Source organism: Diplotaxodon limnothrissa, linkage group LG17 (assembly GCF_057381915.1).
Source record: "Diplotaxodon limnothrissa isolate DT_005_m linkage group LG17, D_limnothrissa_male_GT1.1, whole genome shotgun sequence".
NCBI lineage: Eukaryota > Metazoa > Chordata > Actinopteri > Cichliformes > Cichlidae > Diplotaxodon > Diplotaxodon limnothrissa.
Window position 1 is genome coordinate 30,997,008 of NC_140612.1, and position 23,576 is coordinate 31,020,583.

Below are 23,576 nucleotides of genomic sequence, written 5' to 3' on the forward strand. Positions count from 1 at the left end.
AAAACCTTTCTGACATCACAACAATATCTTACTTTTACACATAAAATGAAATATCACAATGCCCAAGGAGGAACTTTGCTACATTATGATTAATCAAGGGTTTGAGTACACCCATTGCTGAAAAAGAAAGTTTTGCAGCTGGACCCCGCACAAATGTTAAATTCAATTAAAACAACTGCATAAAGACAAATGAAAATTAATGCTAAGTACTTCAAATTGCCTTTGTGCTCAACCCTGTCACAGTAGCAGGCTGAAGGTCTACGTTTAACCATCTACACAGCTGCAGAAATATATTAAATACCTTGAGAGCAGAAATAGCGCTGACTTAGAGGTTTTCCAATTTTGAGATTCAAATTTCTACTCAGTGATGATAAATATTGCACCATAAATGATTGGGCAAATACAGCATCGTTGCAATGTACCATTTGGCATTGATAAATGCTCAGTTCTCAGTTCAGTCAATACATTATGGATCAATGTCTATTTAACCAACCATTCAAATGTCTTAACTATTACATCGTTTTTAGTGTTGGAATAATTTAGTAGTCTGCTTAAAAAAGGATATTGACTAGAGAGATGGCTTTTGGGTTTCTTTACATTTAAATACCACTGTACTGATTCCTCCTTTTGTCTGTTGAACTGTACCACTAACATATCAGTACATGTAACTAATGTTTCATCCTGTCATTGTTTTAGGAGGGGTGGCCTATGGCTTACTTGCCGAACCCATGCTTCCCTACATGGCATTGGAAATGTGTCTGTGTCTGTGAGCATAGATAGGGCCCACCTTCAGAAAGACCTCCAGTTTGAATATGTGGAAGATCCCACCATCACCAAGATAGAGCCTGAGTGGAGCATCTTCAGGTATACATTTTTGTCTGTTTACTTTGACTCGTTGCTCACTGCAGAGAGATATCAACAGAATATTTTGCGTCCTGTGGATGGAAATATCTCAGCAGCACAGGTTATTGTCAGATCCTTGTCAGGAGGAAATGAAAAGGTTTAATCGTCTACTGCAACATAATACAAAATTTACAGCGTACAAATTTTGCATTGGGTGCATAAACTAAGCAATGAATAAATAATTCAAATCACCATTTGTCAAAGCAATCTGAGCTGTCTTTTTTTTTTTTTTAAACCGTCTTTTCTTTTTCCCCTTCTTTTTCTCTTTCAGTGGATATACTCCGATCACGGTGACAGGAACTAATCTGGACATCATTCAGACACCACTCATCAGAGCCAAATACAATGGCCATGAGACACTCAATGTAAGTGAATGTAGATGCAGCGTGGGTGATCAAACAATCACCTCGTGGTTAATTGTGTTATTAAAAACACAATTAACCAAGATAGAGCCTGAGTGGAGCATCTTCAGGTATACATTTTTGTGTTGCAATGCATTCCATTGTTCACAGTTAGGTCCATAATTTTGCAACTTGTTGCTATGTCTTTGATCTCTTGAAATCTGCTTAATTTGTCATGGAATAATGAAATGACAGCCCACACCACTTTGTCCACTTCCTTTGTAGTCTAAAGATAGGTGCACATGTAATTCCTAAAGAGTTAGTGGTAAAGTGTTGTTACAGCCCTTGAGTCAAATGTGAAAGTCTGTACTTTAGTCAATTCTGGATTGTTTGATTTAAATATCCGCTGTGTTGGTACACAGAGGCAAAACCACAAAAAAATCAATACTTGTTGACCTATTTCCATGCAATTTTATTTTACTTTTACTAATGTGGCCCAGGAACAAAAGAAAGTGGCTAATTTAAATGAACACGGCGAGCTATATAGTCAGCCATAAAGTTTCATTTAGTCCAGAGCATTACTAAATTCTTTATTTGTAGGGCTAGGAAGAAAATTCAGTGGCACTGCAGTGCAAAATCAACAGGTTGCAACTGAATAGGGAATAATGTAATTCATCGCCACTGTGTAACAAATAGGAACTTTGATATTGAATTAGAAACCACAGTGATTAGCCTCTTTACCCAGGCGAGGATAGGTAATGCCATGCTTGGGGCTCTGCGATCTCTTTGAAATAAAAGGAAGTAACAAAAGGTGGTAATGCTATCTTTCTTGGTCCATTTAAGCATAGCCCGACACCACGTTTAACATCTGTGCTCAGATGTGCCTCTTTTAGGCATTGTATCTCAAGTGTCTCAGCGTGTCACGATATAGTCTCAATCTGACACAGCTCAGATCTAAATGAAAAGGAGTTAAAAATGGACATCCAAAGCATTTGTCCGCAAAAAGAGTTTTTGTTACTTTTTCTTTCTTTCTTTCTTTTCCTCTATTACCTTCTTGTACCAGTGCATGATCCTTGTCAAAGATGTCCTTGCAGGATTTGTCAATTTGATATTCAAGGAGCCAATTAGGGTGACAGGCAATAGTTTGAATGACTGCATGGCAGAGGTTAGTGTGAAAATGTGAAATGTCTGAGAATGAAACAGAAACGTCTGCGGAGGCGACCTGTGCCCTGACAGACGGAGAGGAATGAAAACGTTAAGGGGATGTTGAAAGGTGTGCGTCGTTTGACAATTGCGCGTCAGTCTGTCTTTGTTTTTAAAACTGGTTTTGACACCAAATGAGCAATTTAAATAACATCACATGTCAAATGAGAAACCTCAGCAAAGACGAGAATGAGGGGAAAAAACAGGAGTGGGACACAAAAAGATGTGAGGCGCTGTAATTGAGCAAAAAAGCGGGATCGAGAAAGATGACTGAGGGAATAAGAATTTGTCAAAGAGAGAAGAAAAGATCACAGACAGGAATAACAGGATGGAATAAAGAAGTGATGAGAGGCTGGGGAGGGTTCTTTGTGGAGGGTAAAGAAGGGATGGTAAGACTTAGTTATCACTCCTGAATCTTCACACATCAAAGCGTGATTGCGGTGAGACTGCACAAGCTTTCTAACTGCACCTCATTTAGTGGCTTCCTTTGAGGAAAATACAACAGGTTCTTCTTTGCACTTGGAAATGGAGGAGCTTCCAGTTTCTATTGTGTCTCCAGTGGGTTTAGTGAAATACACAAGTGTGACATAAAAGGCTGACACTAATGACTTTTGACTGTATGGGTTGGCACATTAGCACTGCCAATAAAGTGAGTGAGCTAACTGGGAACACAGTCAGGCAGTTTGGGTATGATGCATGCTGAGATCCAACCACGAGAAATTTGTTAATAAATAATCTATATTTTTGTATAAATGCAGTAATTTGCAGGCGATAAATTCACTTATGTGCTTTTCTTTGTGAATTAGTTCTGCGACATACTAGGTCCTACAACTATGGTGTGCCAGGCTCCAGAGCTGCCCATCAGCCTAGCCAGACACCAAGAAGTACCTGAAAGACCTGAAGAGTTCGGCTTTAAATTGGATGACTTGCAGATCACACTCAATAACACCAACTTCATCTACTTCCCCAATCCGGAATTTGAACCGATTAGTCCATCCGGAGTCCTGGAGCTTAAACCTGGATCGCCCATTATACTGAAAGTAGGAAGATATCACTCACCCGCATATACACTCAGTTTTCATTGTTATAATATTTTATTATCTTTTATTGCCTTTTGTCTGAATGTAAAGACTTTAAATTAAGATATTTTGCCAGTAATGATTGTGTATATCTTAAAATTCATATAGTACACAGCTTAGAAATGATATCTGTATCTTGGGTTAGTCTGTGAAAACTAACCCGAGATCAGTACCATGTCTCAGGTTAAATATTATAGGTATAGAAAGCTCAGCTTAAACTGATCATTTGCATACCCAAGTAAAATAAATTGTAGAGCATTGCACATAACATATCTTTGCCCAGCTTTGCAGTACGAATATATAGATAAACATAAACATATATCATTTGACTCTTATTTCTCTAACCCTTCCACTTTGACGCTGACAGCAATAACATCAATCATTATTCTTTTGAAGGGGCGGAATTTCCTTCCAGCGACCAATAGCGGAAATGGAAAGCTGAACTACACAGTTCTGATTGGAGAGAAGCCCTGCATTTTAACAGTGTCAGAGAACCAGCTCCTCTGCGAGTCCCCTAACCTGATTGGTCGACATAAGATCCTGGTGAGTGACACAGCACATGTCGCAACGTCAAGACATAGAGCAAGACAGACAAACGACGGAGAGGCAGGCAGTGTTGGAGAAGGCTGACAGACCTAAAAATCGATTGAGAGTTTGACAGACAGACCAACAGACATTCCTTGCGTTGCTTTCTATCCTTCCACTTGTCCACTCCCATTCAGATTATGGCTCTAATCCAATCAGCTGTGCGGTTAGTGCCCACAAGCAGACAAAACACAAACAAATAAGCCTTCAATAAGAAGCATTAGAGCCCCAGAAAACTCAATGAAGATTCCATTTGTGGTTTTAAGAGAGACCACTTTGAACAAGGCATTTCCTGATCTTACCACCTGAACCCAGCATCATAGAAAAAAACAGAAGTGTGTACACAAATCAATATGTCTGTCTGTGTGTCTGAGCTTGGACGTTGACTTAACCACATCAATGTAATAGCTATAATCTCCCCTTTTGTCTGTTACTGTCATAAGGCACGTGTGGGCGGCATCGAGAATTCACCAGGTTCGGTCCACATCACGTCCGACAGCCCCCTCAGCAGCACTGCAATCATTGGCATTGCTGCAGCCGGTGCCCTGCTCATCCTTGTCATCGTGGCAGTGCTCATTGCCTATAAACGCAAGTCTCGTGAGAGTGACCTCACCTTGAAAAGGCTGCAGATGCAGATGGACAACCTGGAGTCACGTGTGGCTCTAGAGTGCAAAGAGGGTAAGAGGTTCATGCTAGTGCAGATCAGTATATTCATTTTACACATTTGTTTCCAAGAACATCTAAAGAATTTTGGTTCATTAAATCTATTTACACGGTTTAATTAAATCTTTGTTAGCAATACTAGAAATTTCCTATTTAATCAATAGGTTATGAGAAAGCATTATATAGGAACAAGTCCATTTACCACATCATCATTGTGACAAGAACTTGTTTGTGATTAGGTAGGTTGTAAAGTTTTTTTTTTTCTTTTAAATAGTACCTAGTTTTCTATGGTACCTCCAATATCTATCCACTTTAACTTTTAGATTGCTGTCTTTGTGCTAGAGGAATTTAAAAACAAAATAGGAAAGAGGTACCTTTCATCAGGTAATAATGAGGACAGAAATAAAACAAAATCAAAAAGTAAAAATGTAGTGAGCCACAAGGAAATGCCCTTCAAAATTATACAGGAAGCAACTAAGAAACAAAAGGTAAGCTCATGCAGATAAACAGGAAGATAAAGATAGATAAACTGAAGGCAGGGTAGAGGCAAAACATCTAAGAAATAACATGTTTTGCTGGCAGACCATGTTAGATACTATTTTAGATATTATTTTATATGGTAAAATCTATATAATAATAGGTTATAGCCTAGCTAAGAGTTATGTAAGACTTATATGTATATATACTAATAAACAATTTTCTGTTTGGTTTATTAGCATTTGCAGAGCTGCAGACAGACATCCATGAATTGACCAGTGATCTAGATGGTGCAGGTATCCCCTTCTTGGACTACAGGACCTATACCATGAGAGTCCTCTTCCCAGGCATTGAGGAGCATCCTGTCCTGAGAGATCTGGAGGTATGATTCACCAATTTTTATTACAAAGGAAAATGCAACTATTCTTTCTTTCTTTCTTTCTTTCTTTCTTTCTTTCTTTTTAAATAAAATAAATAGGCACTTTTAGTCTATGAAAACATTCCTACTCTTTCAAATTGACTTTCTATTAGGATTCTCTGTTTGTGATAAATTGTTGACACACAGACTCTATATAAGGCCCCGAGTCATCCAGGCCGGTTGGTGACCACCAAGTACTTGTCGCTAAAGAAAAATTAATACTCCTCAACCAGTTGTGAATTGTTCCTGGCAGTCGCTGTAAAGTTGTTTACTAAGCACCAGTCATTCAGACCTAAAGACCAATCACACACTAGGTAAAAAAGGTGTTCCCTTTTACTTGTTAGCGAGTTGTCGTAGGAGGTTGAGTGTTGTTCCAAAAACAAGATTGAGATTGCTTTGGTCACTAGCAGATTGCCATGGTCTCCCATAGTTTGTTTGGAACTTATCTGCAAACCCTTGCAAAGTACTCACTAAGCAGCAGTGACTCTGTGAGAAGTGCAACACAAATCAGAAATGGAGGCCGTAAAGTGAAGTTTTCCACTAGCATGCCCAGGTCAAATATTTAGAGCATTTCAATTAAATAGAAAGCTGTAGTTTTCAATACATTCGTGAAAGAAGACAGCTGTAAATATAAGAACTTGTACCTATATTCTCATCAATCAAGTGTGTAACTGTACGTGTCTAACTGTTTATCCGTCAAATAACTGATGCAAAACAATTAGCCTTATTTGAAATTAGAGCAAAATGAGCAAGCAAATTAACAATGTGGTAGGGCACAGTGGGTGAAATAGACGCCGATGTTGTTTGTGTCGCTGTCTGGTAAACAAAACCCCTTTGACGGCCGACAACAACACGCTTTTTCAAAAACAAACAAGGCAGCCCTCAATTCAGGAGTGTGGTCTCATTAATAATTCTTAATGATACGAGAAGCTGTGCCGTTTTCTCTCCCCACCTTAAAGCAAATTAAAAGTCAATCACAGGCAGAAAAGCAAAAGAAAAAAAATCAAGTCATTTATCCTTAGTTGGTGACATTGATAGACAGCCGTAATTGACTAGGTCGTCTTGTTCCATTAAGAGAATGTTGGACCCCTATTTCACTGCCCTCAGGGTTAGCCTCTGTATCCTTGATGAGAATTTCCCAGTAATAAGCAATATTAATTATATTTTAATTGGCATAAATATTGAACTGTATAAGGAGCATAATGTGGGAAAGGAGCCTACTGAAAAAAGCAGCAAGCTTGTCTCGGGCTGCTGATGACTACTTAATTGTTATTGATGTATCAGATATCGCCGTATCAAGTTTTTGACTGTCTACTGTGGACGGAAGTAGCACAGGTGCTGGAAAGCTGGTCTAGGTTTACTTAAGCAGTTTTGTCAGTATTAAAATATTTGAAGACATGCCAGGTGCTAGAAATGTAAGTAGAAAAATTAGTCAATCAAAAGCCAGCACATACAGGTATAGCACACGCGGTGTTCCTTGCATGTCATGCAGTATGCAGCCTGTACACAAAGAAAACGATCTCACGCTCAACACATGCATACACCGACACACTACACATCTTGGCAAGCAGTGTGAAATTAGGCTTGCAATATAACAATAATTCCCAGCAGATTACAGCTACTTCCATGAAAGGTGGAAAGACAGAACATATGCTGGTTGACAGCTGCATTGGGTGCAAAGAGATGCCGTCTTACCGCGAGTGCTCTTGACAGATCAAAAGACATAATCTCCTTAGGTGCTATTTGTGTGGAAAAAAAATGGAGAAGAGAGGAATGTGTAGCAAGTTACTTGTTTAAACGGTGCAGGGATGATCTGGGCTCAGACAAGGGAAATTCACATCATTGCACTCCCTTTCAGCTTATATAGCAGCATCAAAATAATAAACATTCCCTAAAGAGGCTCAGTGTTTACTTGCCTTTATTCTCAATCTTTAGATGAAGTGCAACAAAGAGTGTAAAATGTTAAACTTCTCATTTCCCCAGATTCATCCTTTTCCCTTATTCTTTTCCTCCCCCTTTTTCCATCTTTTATTCAATGGGATGAACCTATTACTTTTAAACTGCACTTTTATGTAGGGAAATAGTGTATTTATTAATTTATAGTTTAATTTTTAATTTATAGTTTTTGTTATTACAAGTCTCGGTGCTTCTGATTAACATAAACACTCATAGTACGTGCAATTGCAAAGAAAGTGTTCTAAATGAATAAATATTTTGACACTTTTTTTTTTTTTTTTTACTGAAAGTTTTGTTCACAATTTTGATATTGACATCAACTAAATTCCAGGGAACAGAGAAAAACTAAACTGAAAAGAGAAAGAAAATGTGGGTGCCAGTTGCAAATGTCCTGCATATACATGCTTACATATACATTTAAGTACGAAAACGCATAGCCTATAAATGTTTTTCATACCTTTTCCTTGGTGCCTTATAATGTATGGACATTATAAGGCCTTGTGTGTTCTCCACTTATCAAAAAAAATTCTTTCAATCTGAACATTACGAAACCTATTTAGAATATTTTCTTGTTAAAGCTTTCTTTGCGGCTCTCAATAAAGTTTTTTATCAAGTACAGGTCATTCCACGCAATGCATTTAATAATGTTCCCAAGATACATAGTTTTAAAATTATGCAATACTTCAGGGGTTTGGAACTCCAGGCCTCCAGGGCCGGTGTCCTGCAGGTTTTAGACGTGTCCTTGATTTAAGTGGCTAAAGTATCTCCTCAACATGTCTTGAAGTTCTCCAGAGGTCTGGAAATTAACTAATCATTTGATTCAGGTGTGTTGACCAAAAGTGATATCTAAAACTTGCAGGACACCAGCCCTTGGCACCTGGAGTTCCCCCACCCCTGCGATACTTGATAGCCCAGAATATTGCCTATTACAAAGTTCATGTTCTTTCATATATGTTTTTTTTATATATTTAGATGATGTTGTCGCAAGCATGGCTTTTTTAACCACATTAATTTTGTACCCTGAATGCTCAGCGAAGGTATTAATTACATTAAACAAAAAAATGATAGTTTGAATTTTGTGGATATATGGTAAATGGTCTGTATTTGTATAGCGCTTTACTTGGTCCTAAGGACCCCAAAGCGCTTTACACTTTACACATCCACCCATTCACACACTGGTGATGGCAAGCTACAGTGTAGCCACAGCCGCCCTGGGGCGCACTGACAGAGGCGAGGCTGCCAGACACTGGCGCCACCGGGCCCTCTGACCAGCACCAGTAGTCAACGGGTGAAGTGTCTTGCCCAAGGACACAACGACCGAGACTGTCGGAGCCGGGGCTCGAACCGGCAACCTTCCGATTACAAGACGAACGCCCAACTCTTGAGCCACTATCGCCCCACAAGATATCGTATGACATCATCTGCAAAAAAGCTGATGACATGGTCTTTCCCTTTAATATTTATTCCTCTCATGTGCTCACTTTGTCATATGGGCTGTGCCAAGGGTTTAGTATATAAACGAAAGAGAAGAGGCGATAGACAGCAACCTTGACGAGTAACTCTCTCAAAGTCTCACGAGTATTGCTATTCCCTGAATTCCTCTGTCATATCAAGCTTTCTTAATTCCGGTGTTTTCCATCCCATTCTGAATCACGTCTGTAGCATGGTCATGATCAAAGAAAACCTGTTTATCCTGATGCATAACTTTTTTCTTCCATGCTTCCATTCAGCACTATGTCCTCCATTGTGTACTGAGGGAAGTTGACCACAACTGATCACGAAGGTTTTTCTGGTTCAGAGGGTTGGAGCGAGAATTCAGTTCTCAACAAGTGTTCCCAACAACTGCAGCAAAGAGTTTTCCTCAGGACACTCTTTTAGGGCAAAGATGGGAATAGATGAAACACATCTAATAAGAGGAGACTAATAAGACTAATAAGAGGAAAGGATTAAGATGGACAAAACACCAACACTATGGACTATGGACATGCCAATTTTAACTTTGTGTTTGGGTAAAAAAGAAACACATTTGTAGAACGATTGAAATAACAGAACAATGTAGAGCAGGAGAAAAGTTGCTTAAGAGGTTTTTGGCATTTTATTCAGCAAGGTGGAGGAAATGTGATGCTTTGAGGGTGACAAGGTGGAAAATTTGTTCACAATAGAGTCACTTTCTCAATCCTATTGACTGTTTTGTGATTAGTCCAACATGCTATCTGTATAAACATTACCTAAAAGTGTCATTTTTAAAAAGAAGACTTAACACATTGTACATCTTGTAAGGTAATAAATAGCAGTGCATTTGAATTACCCAGTGACTAATTGAGTCTGTATGTCATGGCCTTGAATGTACCACTCAAAGTCTGTATTCTTTAAGTAAGTGAACATTTCTTCTGTTTCCGTGCAGGTGCCAGGCTACCGCCAGGAGCAGGTGGAGAAAGGGCTGAAGCTCTTTGGTCAGCTCATTAACAACAAGATCTTCTTGCTGTGTTTTATTCGCACTCTGGAGGCCCAGCGTGGTTTCTCAATGAGGGACCGCGGCAATGTGGCCTCACTCATCATGACAGTGCTGCAGAGCAAGTTGGAGTATGCCACTGATGTCCTTAAGCACCTGCTGTCCGACCTCATAGACCGCAACCTCGAGAGCAAAAACCACCCCAAACTGCTCCTCCGCAGGTAATGAGCAGGCATGAAAACCAAGTAGAGCACTTGTTAGACTGTGATATCAGTGAAGTTGAAGTTACATAGTTGGTGAAGGACAATTTAGTCTTCCTTGCTGTATATTCTAACCAAGACATATCCTACCTTTTTGATAGTAAGTTAATGGTACTATGCTTGACCGTATTGTGTTGGTTCCCCTTATGCTGCCAAAACAGCCCTGAACCATCGAAGCATGAACTCCACTATGTGTGCTGTGGTATCTGGCACCAGGATGTTAGCAATGCATCCTTTTAGTTGTATAGGTTGCAGGGGGGGGCCTCCATTTATCAGACTTAATTGTCCAGCACATTCCACAGATGCTTGATTGGAATGAGATCTGAAGAATTTAGAGGTCAAGTGAACACCTCAGACTCATTGTCGTGCTTCTCAAATTTTTGTGAACCATTTTTCTTTTTGGCAGGGTTTAAATCCTGCTGAAGGTGTACATGTTATGCAAAAATGCTTAGGTAGGTAATATGTGTCAAAAGTAACATCCACATGGATGACAGGGCCCAAGGGTTGAAGAAATAACAGGGCACCAGTAGGTACCCACCTGGTGCTAGGGTTAGGGTTGCCCAAAGCATCACAGTGCCTCGCTTCTCATAGTGCTTCCTGGTGCCAAGTGTTTGCAAGTAAGCAAAGCACATGGAACACACGCATATAAAAGAAGGCATGATTTATCAGACTGAGCCACCTTCTTCCATTGCTCTGTGGTCCAGTTCTGATGCTTAAGTGCCCATACTTGGTGGACAGGGGTTAGTATGACCACCCTGACTGGTCTGCAGGAATGACAACAAACGGTGATGCACTATGTGTTCTAGCGCTTTTTTATCAGAACCATAATTAACTTTTTCAGCAATTTGAGCAACAGTAGCTCATCTATTGGACCCTGTTCCTAGTTCACAACTTTTCTTTCCTTGGTTCACTTTTGATAGAATCAGGGTTATTCACTTCACCTGTCACTGGTCATAAAGTTACAGCAGATCAGTCTATAGGTACACATAAAATGCGTTATCTAACACAACATCTGCTTTTCTGAACCTAGCTTGGTATTCTTGTTGGTTTGGAATAGAAATGGACGTTTTATACAGGTTCCTCTTTACTGTGAAGCACTGGATGTGTCCCCTGACATGTTTGGATTAACTCCTGTGACCTTGAATTGCTGGCTCTGTCTCAGAAACACCAGAGTGTATTACCGTGCACATCATTAGCAAAATAATTATAATTAATTAGCACTGAATCCAATTTCAAATAGCTCAAGAGGAAAAAAAAAACTCATTTATGAAAACGGGAGAAAGTGAGACTGTGAAAAGCTTGCACTCTGGCACAATCACAATCCTCCGTTGGATTTGCAGTCAAAGCCTTAATGGCATGCACTTGAACACAGCACTGTATGTGATTATGCCTCCTGCCTACGGTGTTTGGTAAATGTGATGATTATGGTTTCTTGAGTGAACCGGCTTCCTCACAGCTGTACGTGTGTAGCGCGTGCATGCTCACTGATACTTACACTACACACACATGTTATGTTGTTTTTACTTGCAGGTTGTCACTCAAGTCTTGGCATCCCCAGATAATTTGACAAGCATATCATAAATGAAGTTGTCCATCTCATTTCGATTCTAATTCTTATTCTCCTTCTGCCTAAAAACACCCTCACTCACTCTCGGCCAACGAAGACAAATGCATGAACACAGCAAGGATATGCAGACGGGACTGAAATTAATGCTGTTCACCGTACCATCCAGAAGACAGTGGGCACATTCACCTCATGAACGCCTGTTTAGGCTCTGCTTGGTGATGCAGAGAGAAATTATTGCCGTCTGGGCTGGAAGCTGATTAACTGCAGCCAGAGCTCACCGAATATGGTGCAGCCACTAAACAATGGAGTAACTGCTGATCCCGGCCGTAGATACAGCATAAGAGATGGCGCGTACAGCAGAGACAGGGAGAGGCGGTCAAGGACAATGCAGATACTTAAAGCTGTGTCACCACCTGAGGAAAGCTGATGACTTTAAGGCACGCAGGCGAGTCGTGAGAGCAGCTCTTTGATCACTCAGTTTATGCGTCACCAGAGCCTTGTGTGTGCTCTCCATGCAGATAATTATTAATCTCATACGAGAATTTGATTCAAAAGTGAATTTAGGATTAACTTCACAAGGAAATAGTCACAGAAAGTTCTACAGCGACCTGTGCATGACCAACAACTGTAGACACCGAATATAAGATACTTTATTTTGACACTTCCTTCTCTTCACCCTTGGTGACAGGGCAGATGGAAACCCCGGCGACAATGTCATTGCATTCAGCCAGCAGTGAGGAAAGAGCACATGTTTACAACACATCCACACCCAGTTTGAATCCCTATTTGTCATACACACGATTGTGATTGGCACTGATCAGACTGTCCTTATCTCATTCTTCCTCCACCGTTGCGCTTATTAGCTCTCCAACAACCCAGCATGCATTTCAGATGTGATAAGGCAGTTTGAGCAAGCTCTGCCACCCTGTAGTGTGGGCTGACTGGTGCGTCGCTGGATAGCAACTGAAAATAGCCCAGATATATAGGCAGGGGGCTGTGAAGATGGAGGAAGTAGCACTCCACCCCCCAGTCCCTCTTTAATTTGTTCTGTCTCTTTTCTTTTTCTTTCCTTGTTTGTTCATTTAAAGTATTCTCCTCCCTCACTACCTGACTCCGTCGTCTCACTCTTCGCTGCTCTCTCTCTCATGTTTGTCTTCAGTTCTGAAGCTTGAAGCTTGTGTCCCTTGTGTAACATCGTCACTATCTTTATCACTCACTTGCTCTCCTATACTCACTCCCTCAATCTATATTCCCAGCTCTTTCTCCCCTTCTCCCCCCTCCCCTCCCCTGTTTTCTTGATTGCTAAATCAATGCTTAAAGTGCGTGAGCAGGGTGTCTCTGGCACAGCATCTGAGCACGGATACCCACTGCCTCCTCTTCCAAGAAATCTGTGTGTGTGTGTGTGTGTGCCTTTTTCCCTCTCTCTCTCTCTCTCTTTCCACACACGAACACACATCCTTCCATCTGTCCCATCTCAACCTGTGCTGAAGCACAACCACCAGGCAAGCTAACTAACGAGAGCCTTCCACAACCATCTGTCGCATTCCTTGCTGCATTCTCCTCCTTCAACTCCTCTCTTTGCTTCATTCCTCCATCTCTCCAAGCCTCCCCACACCAGCATCCCTCATCATGCAGAGTTAAACTGCCTTTCTTGCAGCCTTAAGTTTTGTTTGGCGACAGTCGACGCGTCAAAATAGCAGTTTTGATTTTTGGTCAAAAGATGAAAACCCAATATGTTCATGTGTTAATCACAATATTGCTTTGGCTTCATGCACAGACATCCTGTCATCGCACAGGTCTGAAGGGCCCCTTGTATAAGGATAAGCGCTCTCTCTGTTTGGGTGTGAGCAATAAATGCAATAAATGTCGGCGCACATGCATCAACAAGTCCGAGTCAGTAGCAAGCCATCACTGCAAGACAGTTTGACACTTATGATGACCAATCTTCCTCACCCACCCAGAGCCATAGTGACAAATAGAAATGGTTTCTCATTTCAAGCTGTGCTGCTTTAGCATGTGGCTAAAATCAAAGAAACTGCAGTTACTACTTCCCCTTAATGCAAGAGAGACACCTCAAGCTGAATTTGATAGACAGGCAGACAAACGGATAGGTGTCATGAAATAATACTTTGTTGATTGTCACGATATATTTTGGACTTTTAACAACTCATTATTAAATTGATTTCATTTAAAACTGTGAAATACTTTCTGGTTCCAGCTTTTAAAATGTGAGAAATTGTTTGTTAGACAGAGTAAGGACTTGTTAATATTGTTGTAACTCTATTATTCTGGAGGAGCTGCGTTGTATTCTAAAGTGTGAACAAACAGTTTATCAGTAAATGAAAAAAAGTGATTTGATTTGATTAAAGGTGACACGAAAGGTTCTTTATAACTTAATTGGCTGGATATTGATTAATGAGTCACACTAACTGTGTCATATGGACATTAAAATGCACGTAACTTGCAGGTGTGGCCAACGAAAAGATTAAATACTCGATGAGGCATGGAGTCCCATCTATCCTACCTCGGTAATCAATGGGAACGAAATATTGCCAGGTCCCCACAGCTCTAGCTCATTCTCAATGCTCACTGTCCCACTGTCTGTCTGCCAAGCAGACAAGCTCGACCATGCCAACACGCCACGGCACATTTCATTGCATTAACCCAAACATAGGTTGTGCTGTGTTTTGAATCTGAGCCGAGTAAAGGTTTGGAGAACATTGTTCGAAAGTTATAAAACCGAACGCTAATGTTAGATGTTCAAACATCTCCGTCACAGTGCCATTTTTATCCTCGTTCCCCACAGAGTGCGCTATGAGTGAGAATGAGCATAAGCGAAACAGTGCGGCTGTGCCAAGACTTCTTAGCACTGCAGGGTTACCACCCACTGCCAGACGCATGCACAGACACATACAATAAACACTAGTCAGCACACATGATAATTTCTGAATACATGCGCAGTGGGATTAATTTGTGCTTTTTGCACACTAGCCTTAAAACAGCCTTGCAATTGTCCAGGCACACACAAACACACAAACACAGCTTTCATTGGAGATTGGAGTAAGAAAAAGCAAGTTGAGGAATTCATTTTTTTTTTTTTTTTAAAGAGGGAAAGGCAAGCTATTTATTTTAGTTCTTTTCTTCATTTGCCTTGTTCAGTACTGCCTCACTCCTTCCTTGCCAGTGCACCTCCTCCTTTCTCCATGCTCCTTTCATCCCTTTGATAGATAGGCTACATTTGTGGAAATGGAGAGGATTTGGAAGCGTGTATGATTACAGGATCCAGAATATTGCAGCCAGCGGGAGGAAGAGAGAGAGCAAGGACACATGAAAGAAAAGATGAAACGTGACCTTGTTGACCCTTGGATCTGTGGATGGAGGAAGGGCGGCAAAATAAAAGTGCGGGCACAGTGAGAGGCAGGAAGTTAATCCCCCCCAGGTGCTGTGCCAGTGTTGAGAGGGGGGTACCAGACCAGCCCACTGGCACAGCAGACATGAAGCCCCCCCTCCTCACAGCTCAGTTTGAAGTCCCTTTAAGAGGCTGTCTGAATGGTGAGGGGTGGGAGGGCTGCAGGTGGCAGTCGAAACACTAGGGACAAAATCTACACGCACACAAGCGGGCACAATGGACACTAATCCTGAAATATTGATGCCTATGGTAGTTGCTCATTGAGGATGGAGGCAGGGGTGTGTGGGTGTGTATCTGAGGTGTTCTGACAGATTGCCCACACACACCTGCTGCTGGCCAAGAAGGTTGCTGTCAAAAGACATTCGATCGTTGCCTATCCTCCTTTTCTCTTTGCCACCACTGTTGTTATTATGTATGCATATTAGCCATTCACATGGGATCACTCACTCTGCTAGCCCAGGTCAGCACATACACACAAAAAGAGATGCACACCATTTTGCCACACCAGTGGAGCATGGATGCCAGGCAGAGAAAGGGAGGGAGATGTATTCATTCACTTTCTATTGTGCACGGATCGAGTGTTAGTCCAGTGAATAGGCAAGGGAGCGCTTGATAATGAGGCCAGTGTTATTACAGAGTCGCTCCAGCCCCTAACGACATCAATCCACTGGGATCAAATAAAGGCTTTTAATTGCTTTGCCTCATATTAAAATCCCTGCCACTGTAGACAAGCTGCCCTTGGCGTGCCTGAGCATAAAGGCAAGCCGAAAGATTGTCTGAAAGGCCATCATATAGCACGTGCAAAGGCTTTCCCAATACATGGCTTTGCAATTATGTTTGCATAGCCCAGGCGTATTCAATGGCAGTGGCCATCATTTTCAACTTAATATTTGACAATGGTGTTGAATATTAATGATGTAATAAGAGCACAGGGATCATATGTTCATGATGTGCTTTGTCGCTGTCTGTTTCCAGGACCGAGTCTGTTGCGGAGAAAATGCTGACCAACTGGTTTACATTCCTCCTCTACAAGTTTCTGAAGGTAACTCTTTAGTTTTCTGTGATTATGCTTCCTGCTCTCCATCCATTCATCCATCCATTGGCTTAACCATTCATTCAGTTGAGGTTTGCAGGGGGGCTTGGAGCCCATCGCAGCTGACACGGGGTAAGAGACACACTGGACAGGTCACAAGTCCTACACAGGGCTAGCACAAAGACACAAACAACCATTCACACTCATATCCACACCTGCAGCCACTTTAGAATCACCAGTTAGCCTAGCGTGCCAAAAAGGCAAGGCACTTCAGCAATATGCCACAAAAAGCTGAGCTGAGAAGAAAGGGGAAAGGAAGACAGATAGGACAAAGCATAAAAACTGTGGTGCTGAGGCATGGTGCTCAGTGCATCAGGTCCCCCAGCAGCCAGAGCCTTGTGCAGCATAACAAAAGGGTAGTTCGGGGTCACCTAACTAAATATAAGCTTTAAAGAAGAAGAGTTATAGTCTAATCTTAAAAATAAAACGGTTTTCTGCCTACTGGATCTAAAATGGTTCCACAAGAGAGGAGCCGATAGCTGAAGGCTTTGCCTATCATTGCACTTTTCCAAAACTCTGGGAACCACAAGTAAGCCTGCACTCTGACATAAAGTGCTGTATTGGGATAATATGATACTATAAATTATGATGGTAATGATGGTACATTTAATTTGAGGTTGTTTGTTTTTTTTTCATGAAGCCCGTGAGGAGAAGCTAATATGGGACAAATGTGATTTCTTTAGATAGCCCCTGTTAATACTGGTGTTTTGGATCCACTGATGGCTTTTCAGGGACCTCTTAATAGTTCGGATAGTAAGGAACTATAATAGGACAGTTGGCCAGTGTTCCTAATTTTAACAATATTTAACAGCTGAATTATTGTTACTGGTTGTTCTGGTTTCCAGCGTATGGATATATCAATATAGCACAAGCATAATCATGTCTGATGTCCTGTAACTCTGCATGTACTTTTTTGAGTCTGTTAAATCAGATGTTTACCTTTAGTACAGCTGGGTACAGGAATAGCACAAATAGCCTATGAGTGTGCATAAAATACAGCGTACACACGGCATATTTTGTGTGTCGTCTGGGCTTCCATTTGGAAAATGTTTTCATAATATTCAAAAGACAGCCTCTCTGCCACAGCCACCGAAGATTCATCTAACACTTGGAGGATTTGTTGTCCTTTTTTAGCTAGAAAGCATACTGACATGTTGATGCAGCACTGAGGTGTACTTTTTACTTCACAGGACACCACTATTCACTAAAAGCAAAACCACAACTTCTCTCCACCTTTGAGTCTAGAAAATGTCACAATCATCCTGTTTCTCTCCGCCATCTCCGTAGTCATCACTTTTCTGCAGCTGGAGGAGATAAATATAAACAATGATAAATGGCCAGTCTCTTCTTTTTGATAAACAGGAGTGTCTTGGGGAGGGTTTTCACTTTTTTTAAAAAAAATTGTTTATCCATCAAACCTTCCCCTAACTTCGGCAATGGCTCTATATTGATAGGTGGTACAATTTTCTTTAATTTAGGTGAAACAGGTGCAATATTATCGGGAACATGACGTTTATAAGTCTTACTCAGCAACACTTGGAAGTAAAGCGGTTATAAAAACCCGCCACAAAATTTTATCTTCTGAGACAAAAATACGCTTCGCTGTCAGTGAGCTGAGCACAGAAAAAAGGCTTTAAAATGTCTTCATTCTTTTCCAAACGTCCCCCTTTCGTCAAATCTCTTCACAGGAGTGTGCAGGCGAGCCTCTTTTCTCCCTCTTCTGTGCCATCAAGCAGCAGATGGAAAAAGGCCCCATTGACTCCATCACAGGAGAGGCACGCTACTCGCTCAGTGAAGACAAGCTCATCAGACAACAGATTGACTACAAGACGCTGGTAAGGGGTTCACCTGCCCACGGGTCCAAGGGCTCACTGGGGACACTTAATATGCTTTCGGGGACAAGGCGAGAGTAAAAGGTTGGTTATGGGTGGTTGGTCATGAGATTTGCAATGGGACACAAAGTTGTCGTTGTTACGCTTGACATGAAGGGGGCACGGGAGGGGCGACCTCACTTCCTGTTGAGACCCGAGCTGTCAAGCAAAAGAGCAGGGCTTTGGGATGAGGAGGAAGGAAATAGACTATGTTTGTGTATGTGTCTGCACAAGCGCACAGACGATGAAGCTCGCTCCTCATGGAACCTCTGATTTACTGCCCAGATCTGTCTGTTATCCTGGCTCCACTGTGACCGTTGTTGTTTCTGGAGGGGAAACTTAGACATTGTTCGGTTTTCTCTTCCAGTTTGTACTCAGCATTCTGGGAGTACAGATTTGCATACATATTTCACATTGTCTTTTCCAACACCAATAGTTTTCTACCCACCCCAGTTCTTGCAGTAGAAAAATGTCTAGAAACTGCCGATAGTTAACCCTTTTAAAGGGAATTTTTCATTTTATGTACAACGTGGGCATACGTGTTTGGAATGATGCTTTTATAAAAGATGAGACGTTTATTCTCTCACCCCTTTAACGTGTATTTGTGCTCATCTTGTAATTCAGGTATTGCCACCAACACCCAAAGGCAGTACTGTAAGAGCTGATGAATATGATAATATTGTTATAATTAGCTACTTTAGTGCTCATCAGTTCAGGTAGCAAATTACTCTCGTCTCAAGCTCTGAGAAAAGAGCAGTTTCCATAGTGAATATTTTCTTTTCCTGCAGTTCTCTCACGGACCCCTTGGCAGGCACAGAATTATTGCATTTCCATTGAGTACCAATCATCATTATTAACATAAAACACACAAACCTATTTCCTGCAAAGTTGTCAACAACCTTACTTTTTTTTTACCTTGCTCTAAATCAACTTGTTTTTAGTATATATTCCGAAAGATCCATTTTGCATCTGTAAAATAAAACCTTATGATACCGTTTAACCCGCAAGTCCTTATTAGACTCACCACAGTGATGGTTTTGTGCGTGTTTCAGGTGGTAAACTGCATACATCCAGAAAATGAGAAGAGTCCAGAGATCCAGGTTAAGGTGCTAAACTGTGACACCATAAGCCAAGTGAAGGAGAAGATACTGGATGCCATCTACAAGAACGTCCCGCATTCACACCGCCTGAAAGCGTCTGATATGGACCTGGGTATGAATCTTTGCCTTGTTTATGTGAACAGTGTGGGAAAAAAATAGAATAATGAAATAGAAATCTGAAATAATTCTATGATTGGGAGCTCCTTCACATTCCTGTAGATACTGTTCAGCTTATCAAAACAGTTCTTAAGATTCAGTGTTTCAGATCAGACAGCCTTTATTGTGGACTCAATGGTCCAGAAGAAAATACAAACAAGAATAAAACACAAAAAGACAAAAAAAATATGAAATATAGAAATGATCTATTCGTGTGCCTGGAGGAAGCTGGCTGAGCTGAGACAGACATCGACTTTTTATTTTATTTTATTTTTTATCTTCTCCACTCTACCCAGGCCTTCTTAAAAAGTAAAGTCCTCTTAGATATAGAGAAGTTGTTTTGTGTTTTGTTTTTTTTTACCTCGGGAGACTTGACTTCCTGGCTGTGATGGCTCAGATGTCTTGAGATTGGTCTCTCTCCTCCCAAAACTTCCCATCGATCGACTCAGATGTCAACTAGCGTCTGAGTCAGATGATTGATCAGCTAATCAATTGCGACGCTCAGCGAGCCATTCCTTTCCTTTTTATTTCTTCCCTTCGTTCTCTGTGTGTTTCTTTCCTTCCTTCCTAAAGCAAGTAATTACTTTAATGGGCCACTGTTAGGGGAAAGAGGTGCAATTATGTACCTTCTTGGCAAGACATCCTACTGTAGTGCTCAGGGGTTCTTGTACACCTTTATTGGTGTAGGGTACACATGCACACCCCTACTACATGTGAGCATAATATTGTTATCCGTTATTGTTGTCCTGCCAAATACCTACAGGCTGTCTTTTCACTGTGGACTGTTGCTTTTTATGGTTTAATTTTGCCAGATGGATTTTTTCAAACCCCTGTTGTTTTTTGGTAATAGCATATTTATAACCAACCTCAGCTCTCAGATGGGCTAGGAATATACCACAGGGAATCTGTCTGAGACAGCTAAGTAAAAAGATTAGTTTAGCCTTTTGACAACACTCCTGGATGAAACTGTTTTATGGCCCCATTTGGGCAGGACGTGTTGTTCTATTATTGTTTTATTACAAGAGGGAATTGGCAATTGGAGTTCTCTGGTCACTCGCTCAGTGCGAGTGTGTGTGTGTGTGATTGCAAGCATAAGGGAGAGAATGAATAAATGTAAGCAGAAGAGAACGCGTGTATAGAGCAATTTGGTTATTTTTTCAGTGCTGTCTAAACATTTTGCACCCCACTTGTGTGGTGTTCTTTTTTTCTGAGTGAAGTTCAGGCGACAATCTAGTAGTTCACACTATTTTATTATCAAAAGGTTAGAGATTTGAGTTGCACAGCTGTGGACTTCTCTATATCAGGCAGTCTGCACACAGAAAAGTGGAAAAATATTTATAATTCAAAGCATATATCAGACACGCATATATCTGTGATTGGCTATCGCTGGGAAGAGGCCGTGGTTTAGCGCTCCCTGATTCGTTCTCCTCGTGGTCCTTCCTCTTGGCATTGGTCTTCGTCCTCAATCTGGGGTCTTGTCCTGTGTGAGAAAATACCTACCTACTCTACACTTGTGTCAGTTCTAACCGGTACCTCAAAGTTTGTATCTAGTTACGCTATCAACAGTATAGAAACACTATGTTATACCCCCACACATGGTCAAGGCAGCGTCTCCCTAACTGAAACTGTGTTGTGTAAGCATGTAGCAATTTTACCTTCAATACTAAACACTCCTACATCTTGGTTAAGCATTCACACCGTGTGGTTAGTGCTTGTATCCGTCTAATGAGGAGTGTAACAACTCTGTTATGAGTAGACATTTCAAATAATGTTAGAAAGAAACTTTATTAAAATGTATTTCTAACACTTGCTGCACAGATTAAAAGAAGTTTCTCTCTTAATCACAAGTCCATTAGTAGACTTAAAACAGGTTTGACATATCCGTTCACGTCTGTGATTTGTTTTTTTCCTGGTATTGCACAATTAACACTGATGATAACTCTTCAGTGGAAACACATCTTCTATTTCACTTTATTTTCTAACTACATGTACAGGTAACACCAGTGGCTTTTGTAACTTCCGACACACAGTTGTTGATAAGGATAATAGGATTTTTGCAGGCCTGTCTTGAGATAAACTTGCCAGAAGCGTTGTTATCCTGGGGTATTGTTTTTAATTCCACTGCCCTCTGCTGCAGTCCTCTGTAGAGTACAAATGAAGATAGGACCTAGGAACAAAGAAGTAAGCCCTGTGTGTGTTGGTGTCTTTGTGCAAATGCTGGCAGTAGCAAACCTGTGTCTTGCCTCTTTGTCAAGTACCACAGTCACCTTCAGCCTTTCACTTTACCTTCAGCTGTTATTCATTCCCCTGAAGACTAAGTGTACACACACACACACACATCCTGATTAGATACCACTGGATTTGGGAATACGTGTGATCTGTTTGTTGCAGTTTTCACACCAGGTTTATGCTTTTATTTGTTCCTTCCTCTCGTTCTTTTTGTTCCCCGTTCGTCTGTTGAGCCCTGCCTGGAGACAGGCGCTTATTTGCATCTTTATGGGAAGATGAACTGTATAGACAAACAACAGGAGAATCTGTATTTCCAGCAGATTTTTCAGTTGCTAACACAATTCTGGTCAATCCTCCAAAGACAGGCCTCACCAAGCATCGCGGTGATTGCCGCTTTGTTTCTCTGTTTGTGATCAGAATAGGAGATGACAGTGGCTGACAGAAGTGGGAAGCTCAGCAAGTAGTGCAGGCACAATAACATATTCATAAAGCCCATGATGTCTGCAAAAAGAATAGAGAAATCATCTGCCTGTTTGTTTTCAAGATGGCTTTCCTTTTTCACTCATTATAATGTTGCTGGGGTATCGTGAGATGTTTCTATCAAAGCTTTTGTTTTGCTTTGTAGTGAGGTTGCGCAGATTTACAAGGCCTGTTGTATATGTAATGCAGATGTAATTTGGATGTAAGGTCATGTAAAAGCCTTCCTAGTCATTGAAAAACGCGGACTGGAAGTTGCTTGTTTTGAAAAGCATGGAAATTAGATGGTCAGCAGACTCTGGGTATTGAAGTTGCACAATTTTTTGGCAATTTTGTTGTCTCGCTGAATTGTGTTGTGGTCCGCCTCGGTGGAGATTCTGAACAACATTAAGAGCAGCTTGGCAGCGGGATGAAGATGAAAGTTTGATGAAGGAAGCACAGGAACCAATAGTACCTTCAGAGGCTGAAACGTGAAGGCTAGTTCTGTGGGTAGAAATAGAAGTGCACAAACCCTATATTCACAGCCATCGAGTACACCAGCAAAACAAATGGAGAAAAGAGCAAAGAGGAGGAGGGTGATTAATTTAACTCGCATTTTGTAGTCGTCTAGCACAGAAGCATTTTCTGTTTTAGTTCTACCTATTTGCTAACCTTTTACCCCCACCCAAAGACCTTTTTATGTCCTTTTGACTTTATTCAGTCTTATTAGACAATGTTAATTGATTGTTCTGTGGAAAGCAAAGAAAAAAGAGGTCAAGGTGATGATAAAATAATGTTTGACACTCTTATTAGAAAAAAGTTGTGCTTTTTTTTTTACCTCTGGTGTGTGCTTGTTCTTCATCTAAGAATTGCAAACTTAAGCCAGAGTTAGAAACTAACTTTTTAGCCCATAGGGAGACTCTGATTGCTACACAGAGAAACAGCCAGTGTAGAATCCGAATATATCTGACTAACAGAATTAGGCACAAGCTATAAAAAGAAGCCAAGAAAACTAGAGCCATCAGAACTTTTCAACCTTATAACACAAAACTATTTTTTTTCCTTACAAATAATAATATTTGACTAAAAATATGTTTATTAAATGAAAGAATGGTTGTTTCCTAAATTATATGGTGAGATTTTTAAAGAGTAAATATAATCAGTTGAACGGGCTGTGTGTGGGATGGATTATGTATGTTTCGTTTGACTGGATCCCTGAATTTGATTAAGGTATCACTATTTTGGGGGAGGCCTGAAAGCATAACACTCAGACTTTTCTGTTTGGCATCGTCTGTTTTCCCTCTGTGGACTCCTCAAGGACAGTCGGTCTGGCTGTTGTGTAATTTGGGATATAGTGC

At 40.9% G+C, this 23,576-nt stretch overlaps 1 protein-coding gene across 1 annotated transcript in view; it reads left to right on the forward strand.

The window, feature by feature from the left end:
* The window catches only part of plxna4 (plexin A4), a 265,266-nt gene that overhangs the window by 221,096 nt on the left and 20,594 nt on the right, over positions 1–23,576 (forward strand). The window contains exons 16-25 of the mRNA XM_085375902.1: positions 697–864; positions 1,175–1,268; positions 3,254–3,487; positions 3,923–4,069; positions 4,555–4,789; positions 5,491–5,633; positions 10,030–10,298; positions 16,289–16,355; positions 18,095–18,241; positions 19,330–19,489. Of these exons, the coding sequence (XP_085232028.1) occupies positions 697–864; positions 1,175–1,268; positions 3,254–3,487; positions 3,923–4,069; positions 4,555–4,789; positions 5,491–5,633; positions 10,030–10,298; positions 16,289–16,355; positions 18,095–18,241; positions 19,330–19,489 (1,664 nt within the window). The remainder of the gene's footprint in view (positions 1–696; positions 865–1,174; positions 1,269–3,253; positions 3,488–3,922; positions 4,070–4,554; positions 4,790–5,490; positions 5,634–10,029; positions 10,299–16,288; positions 16,356–18,094; positions 18,242–19,329; positions 19,490–23,576) is intronic.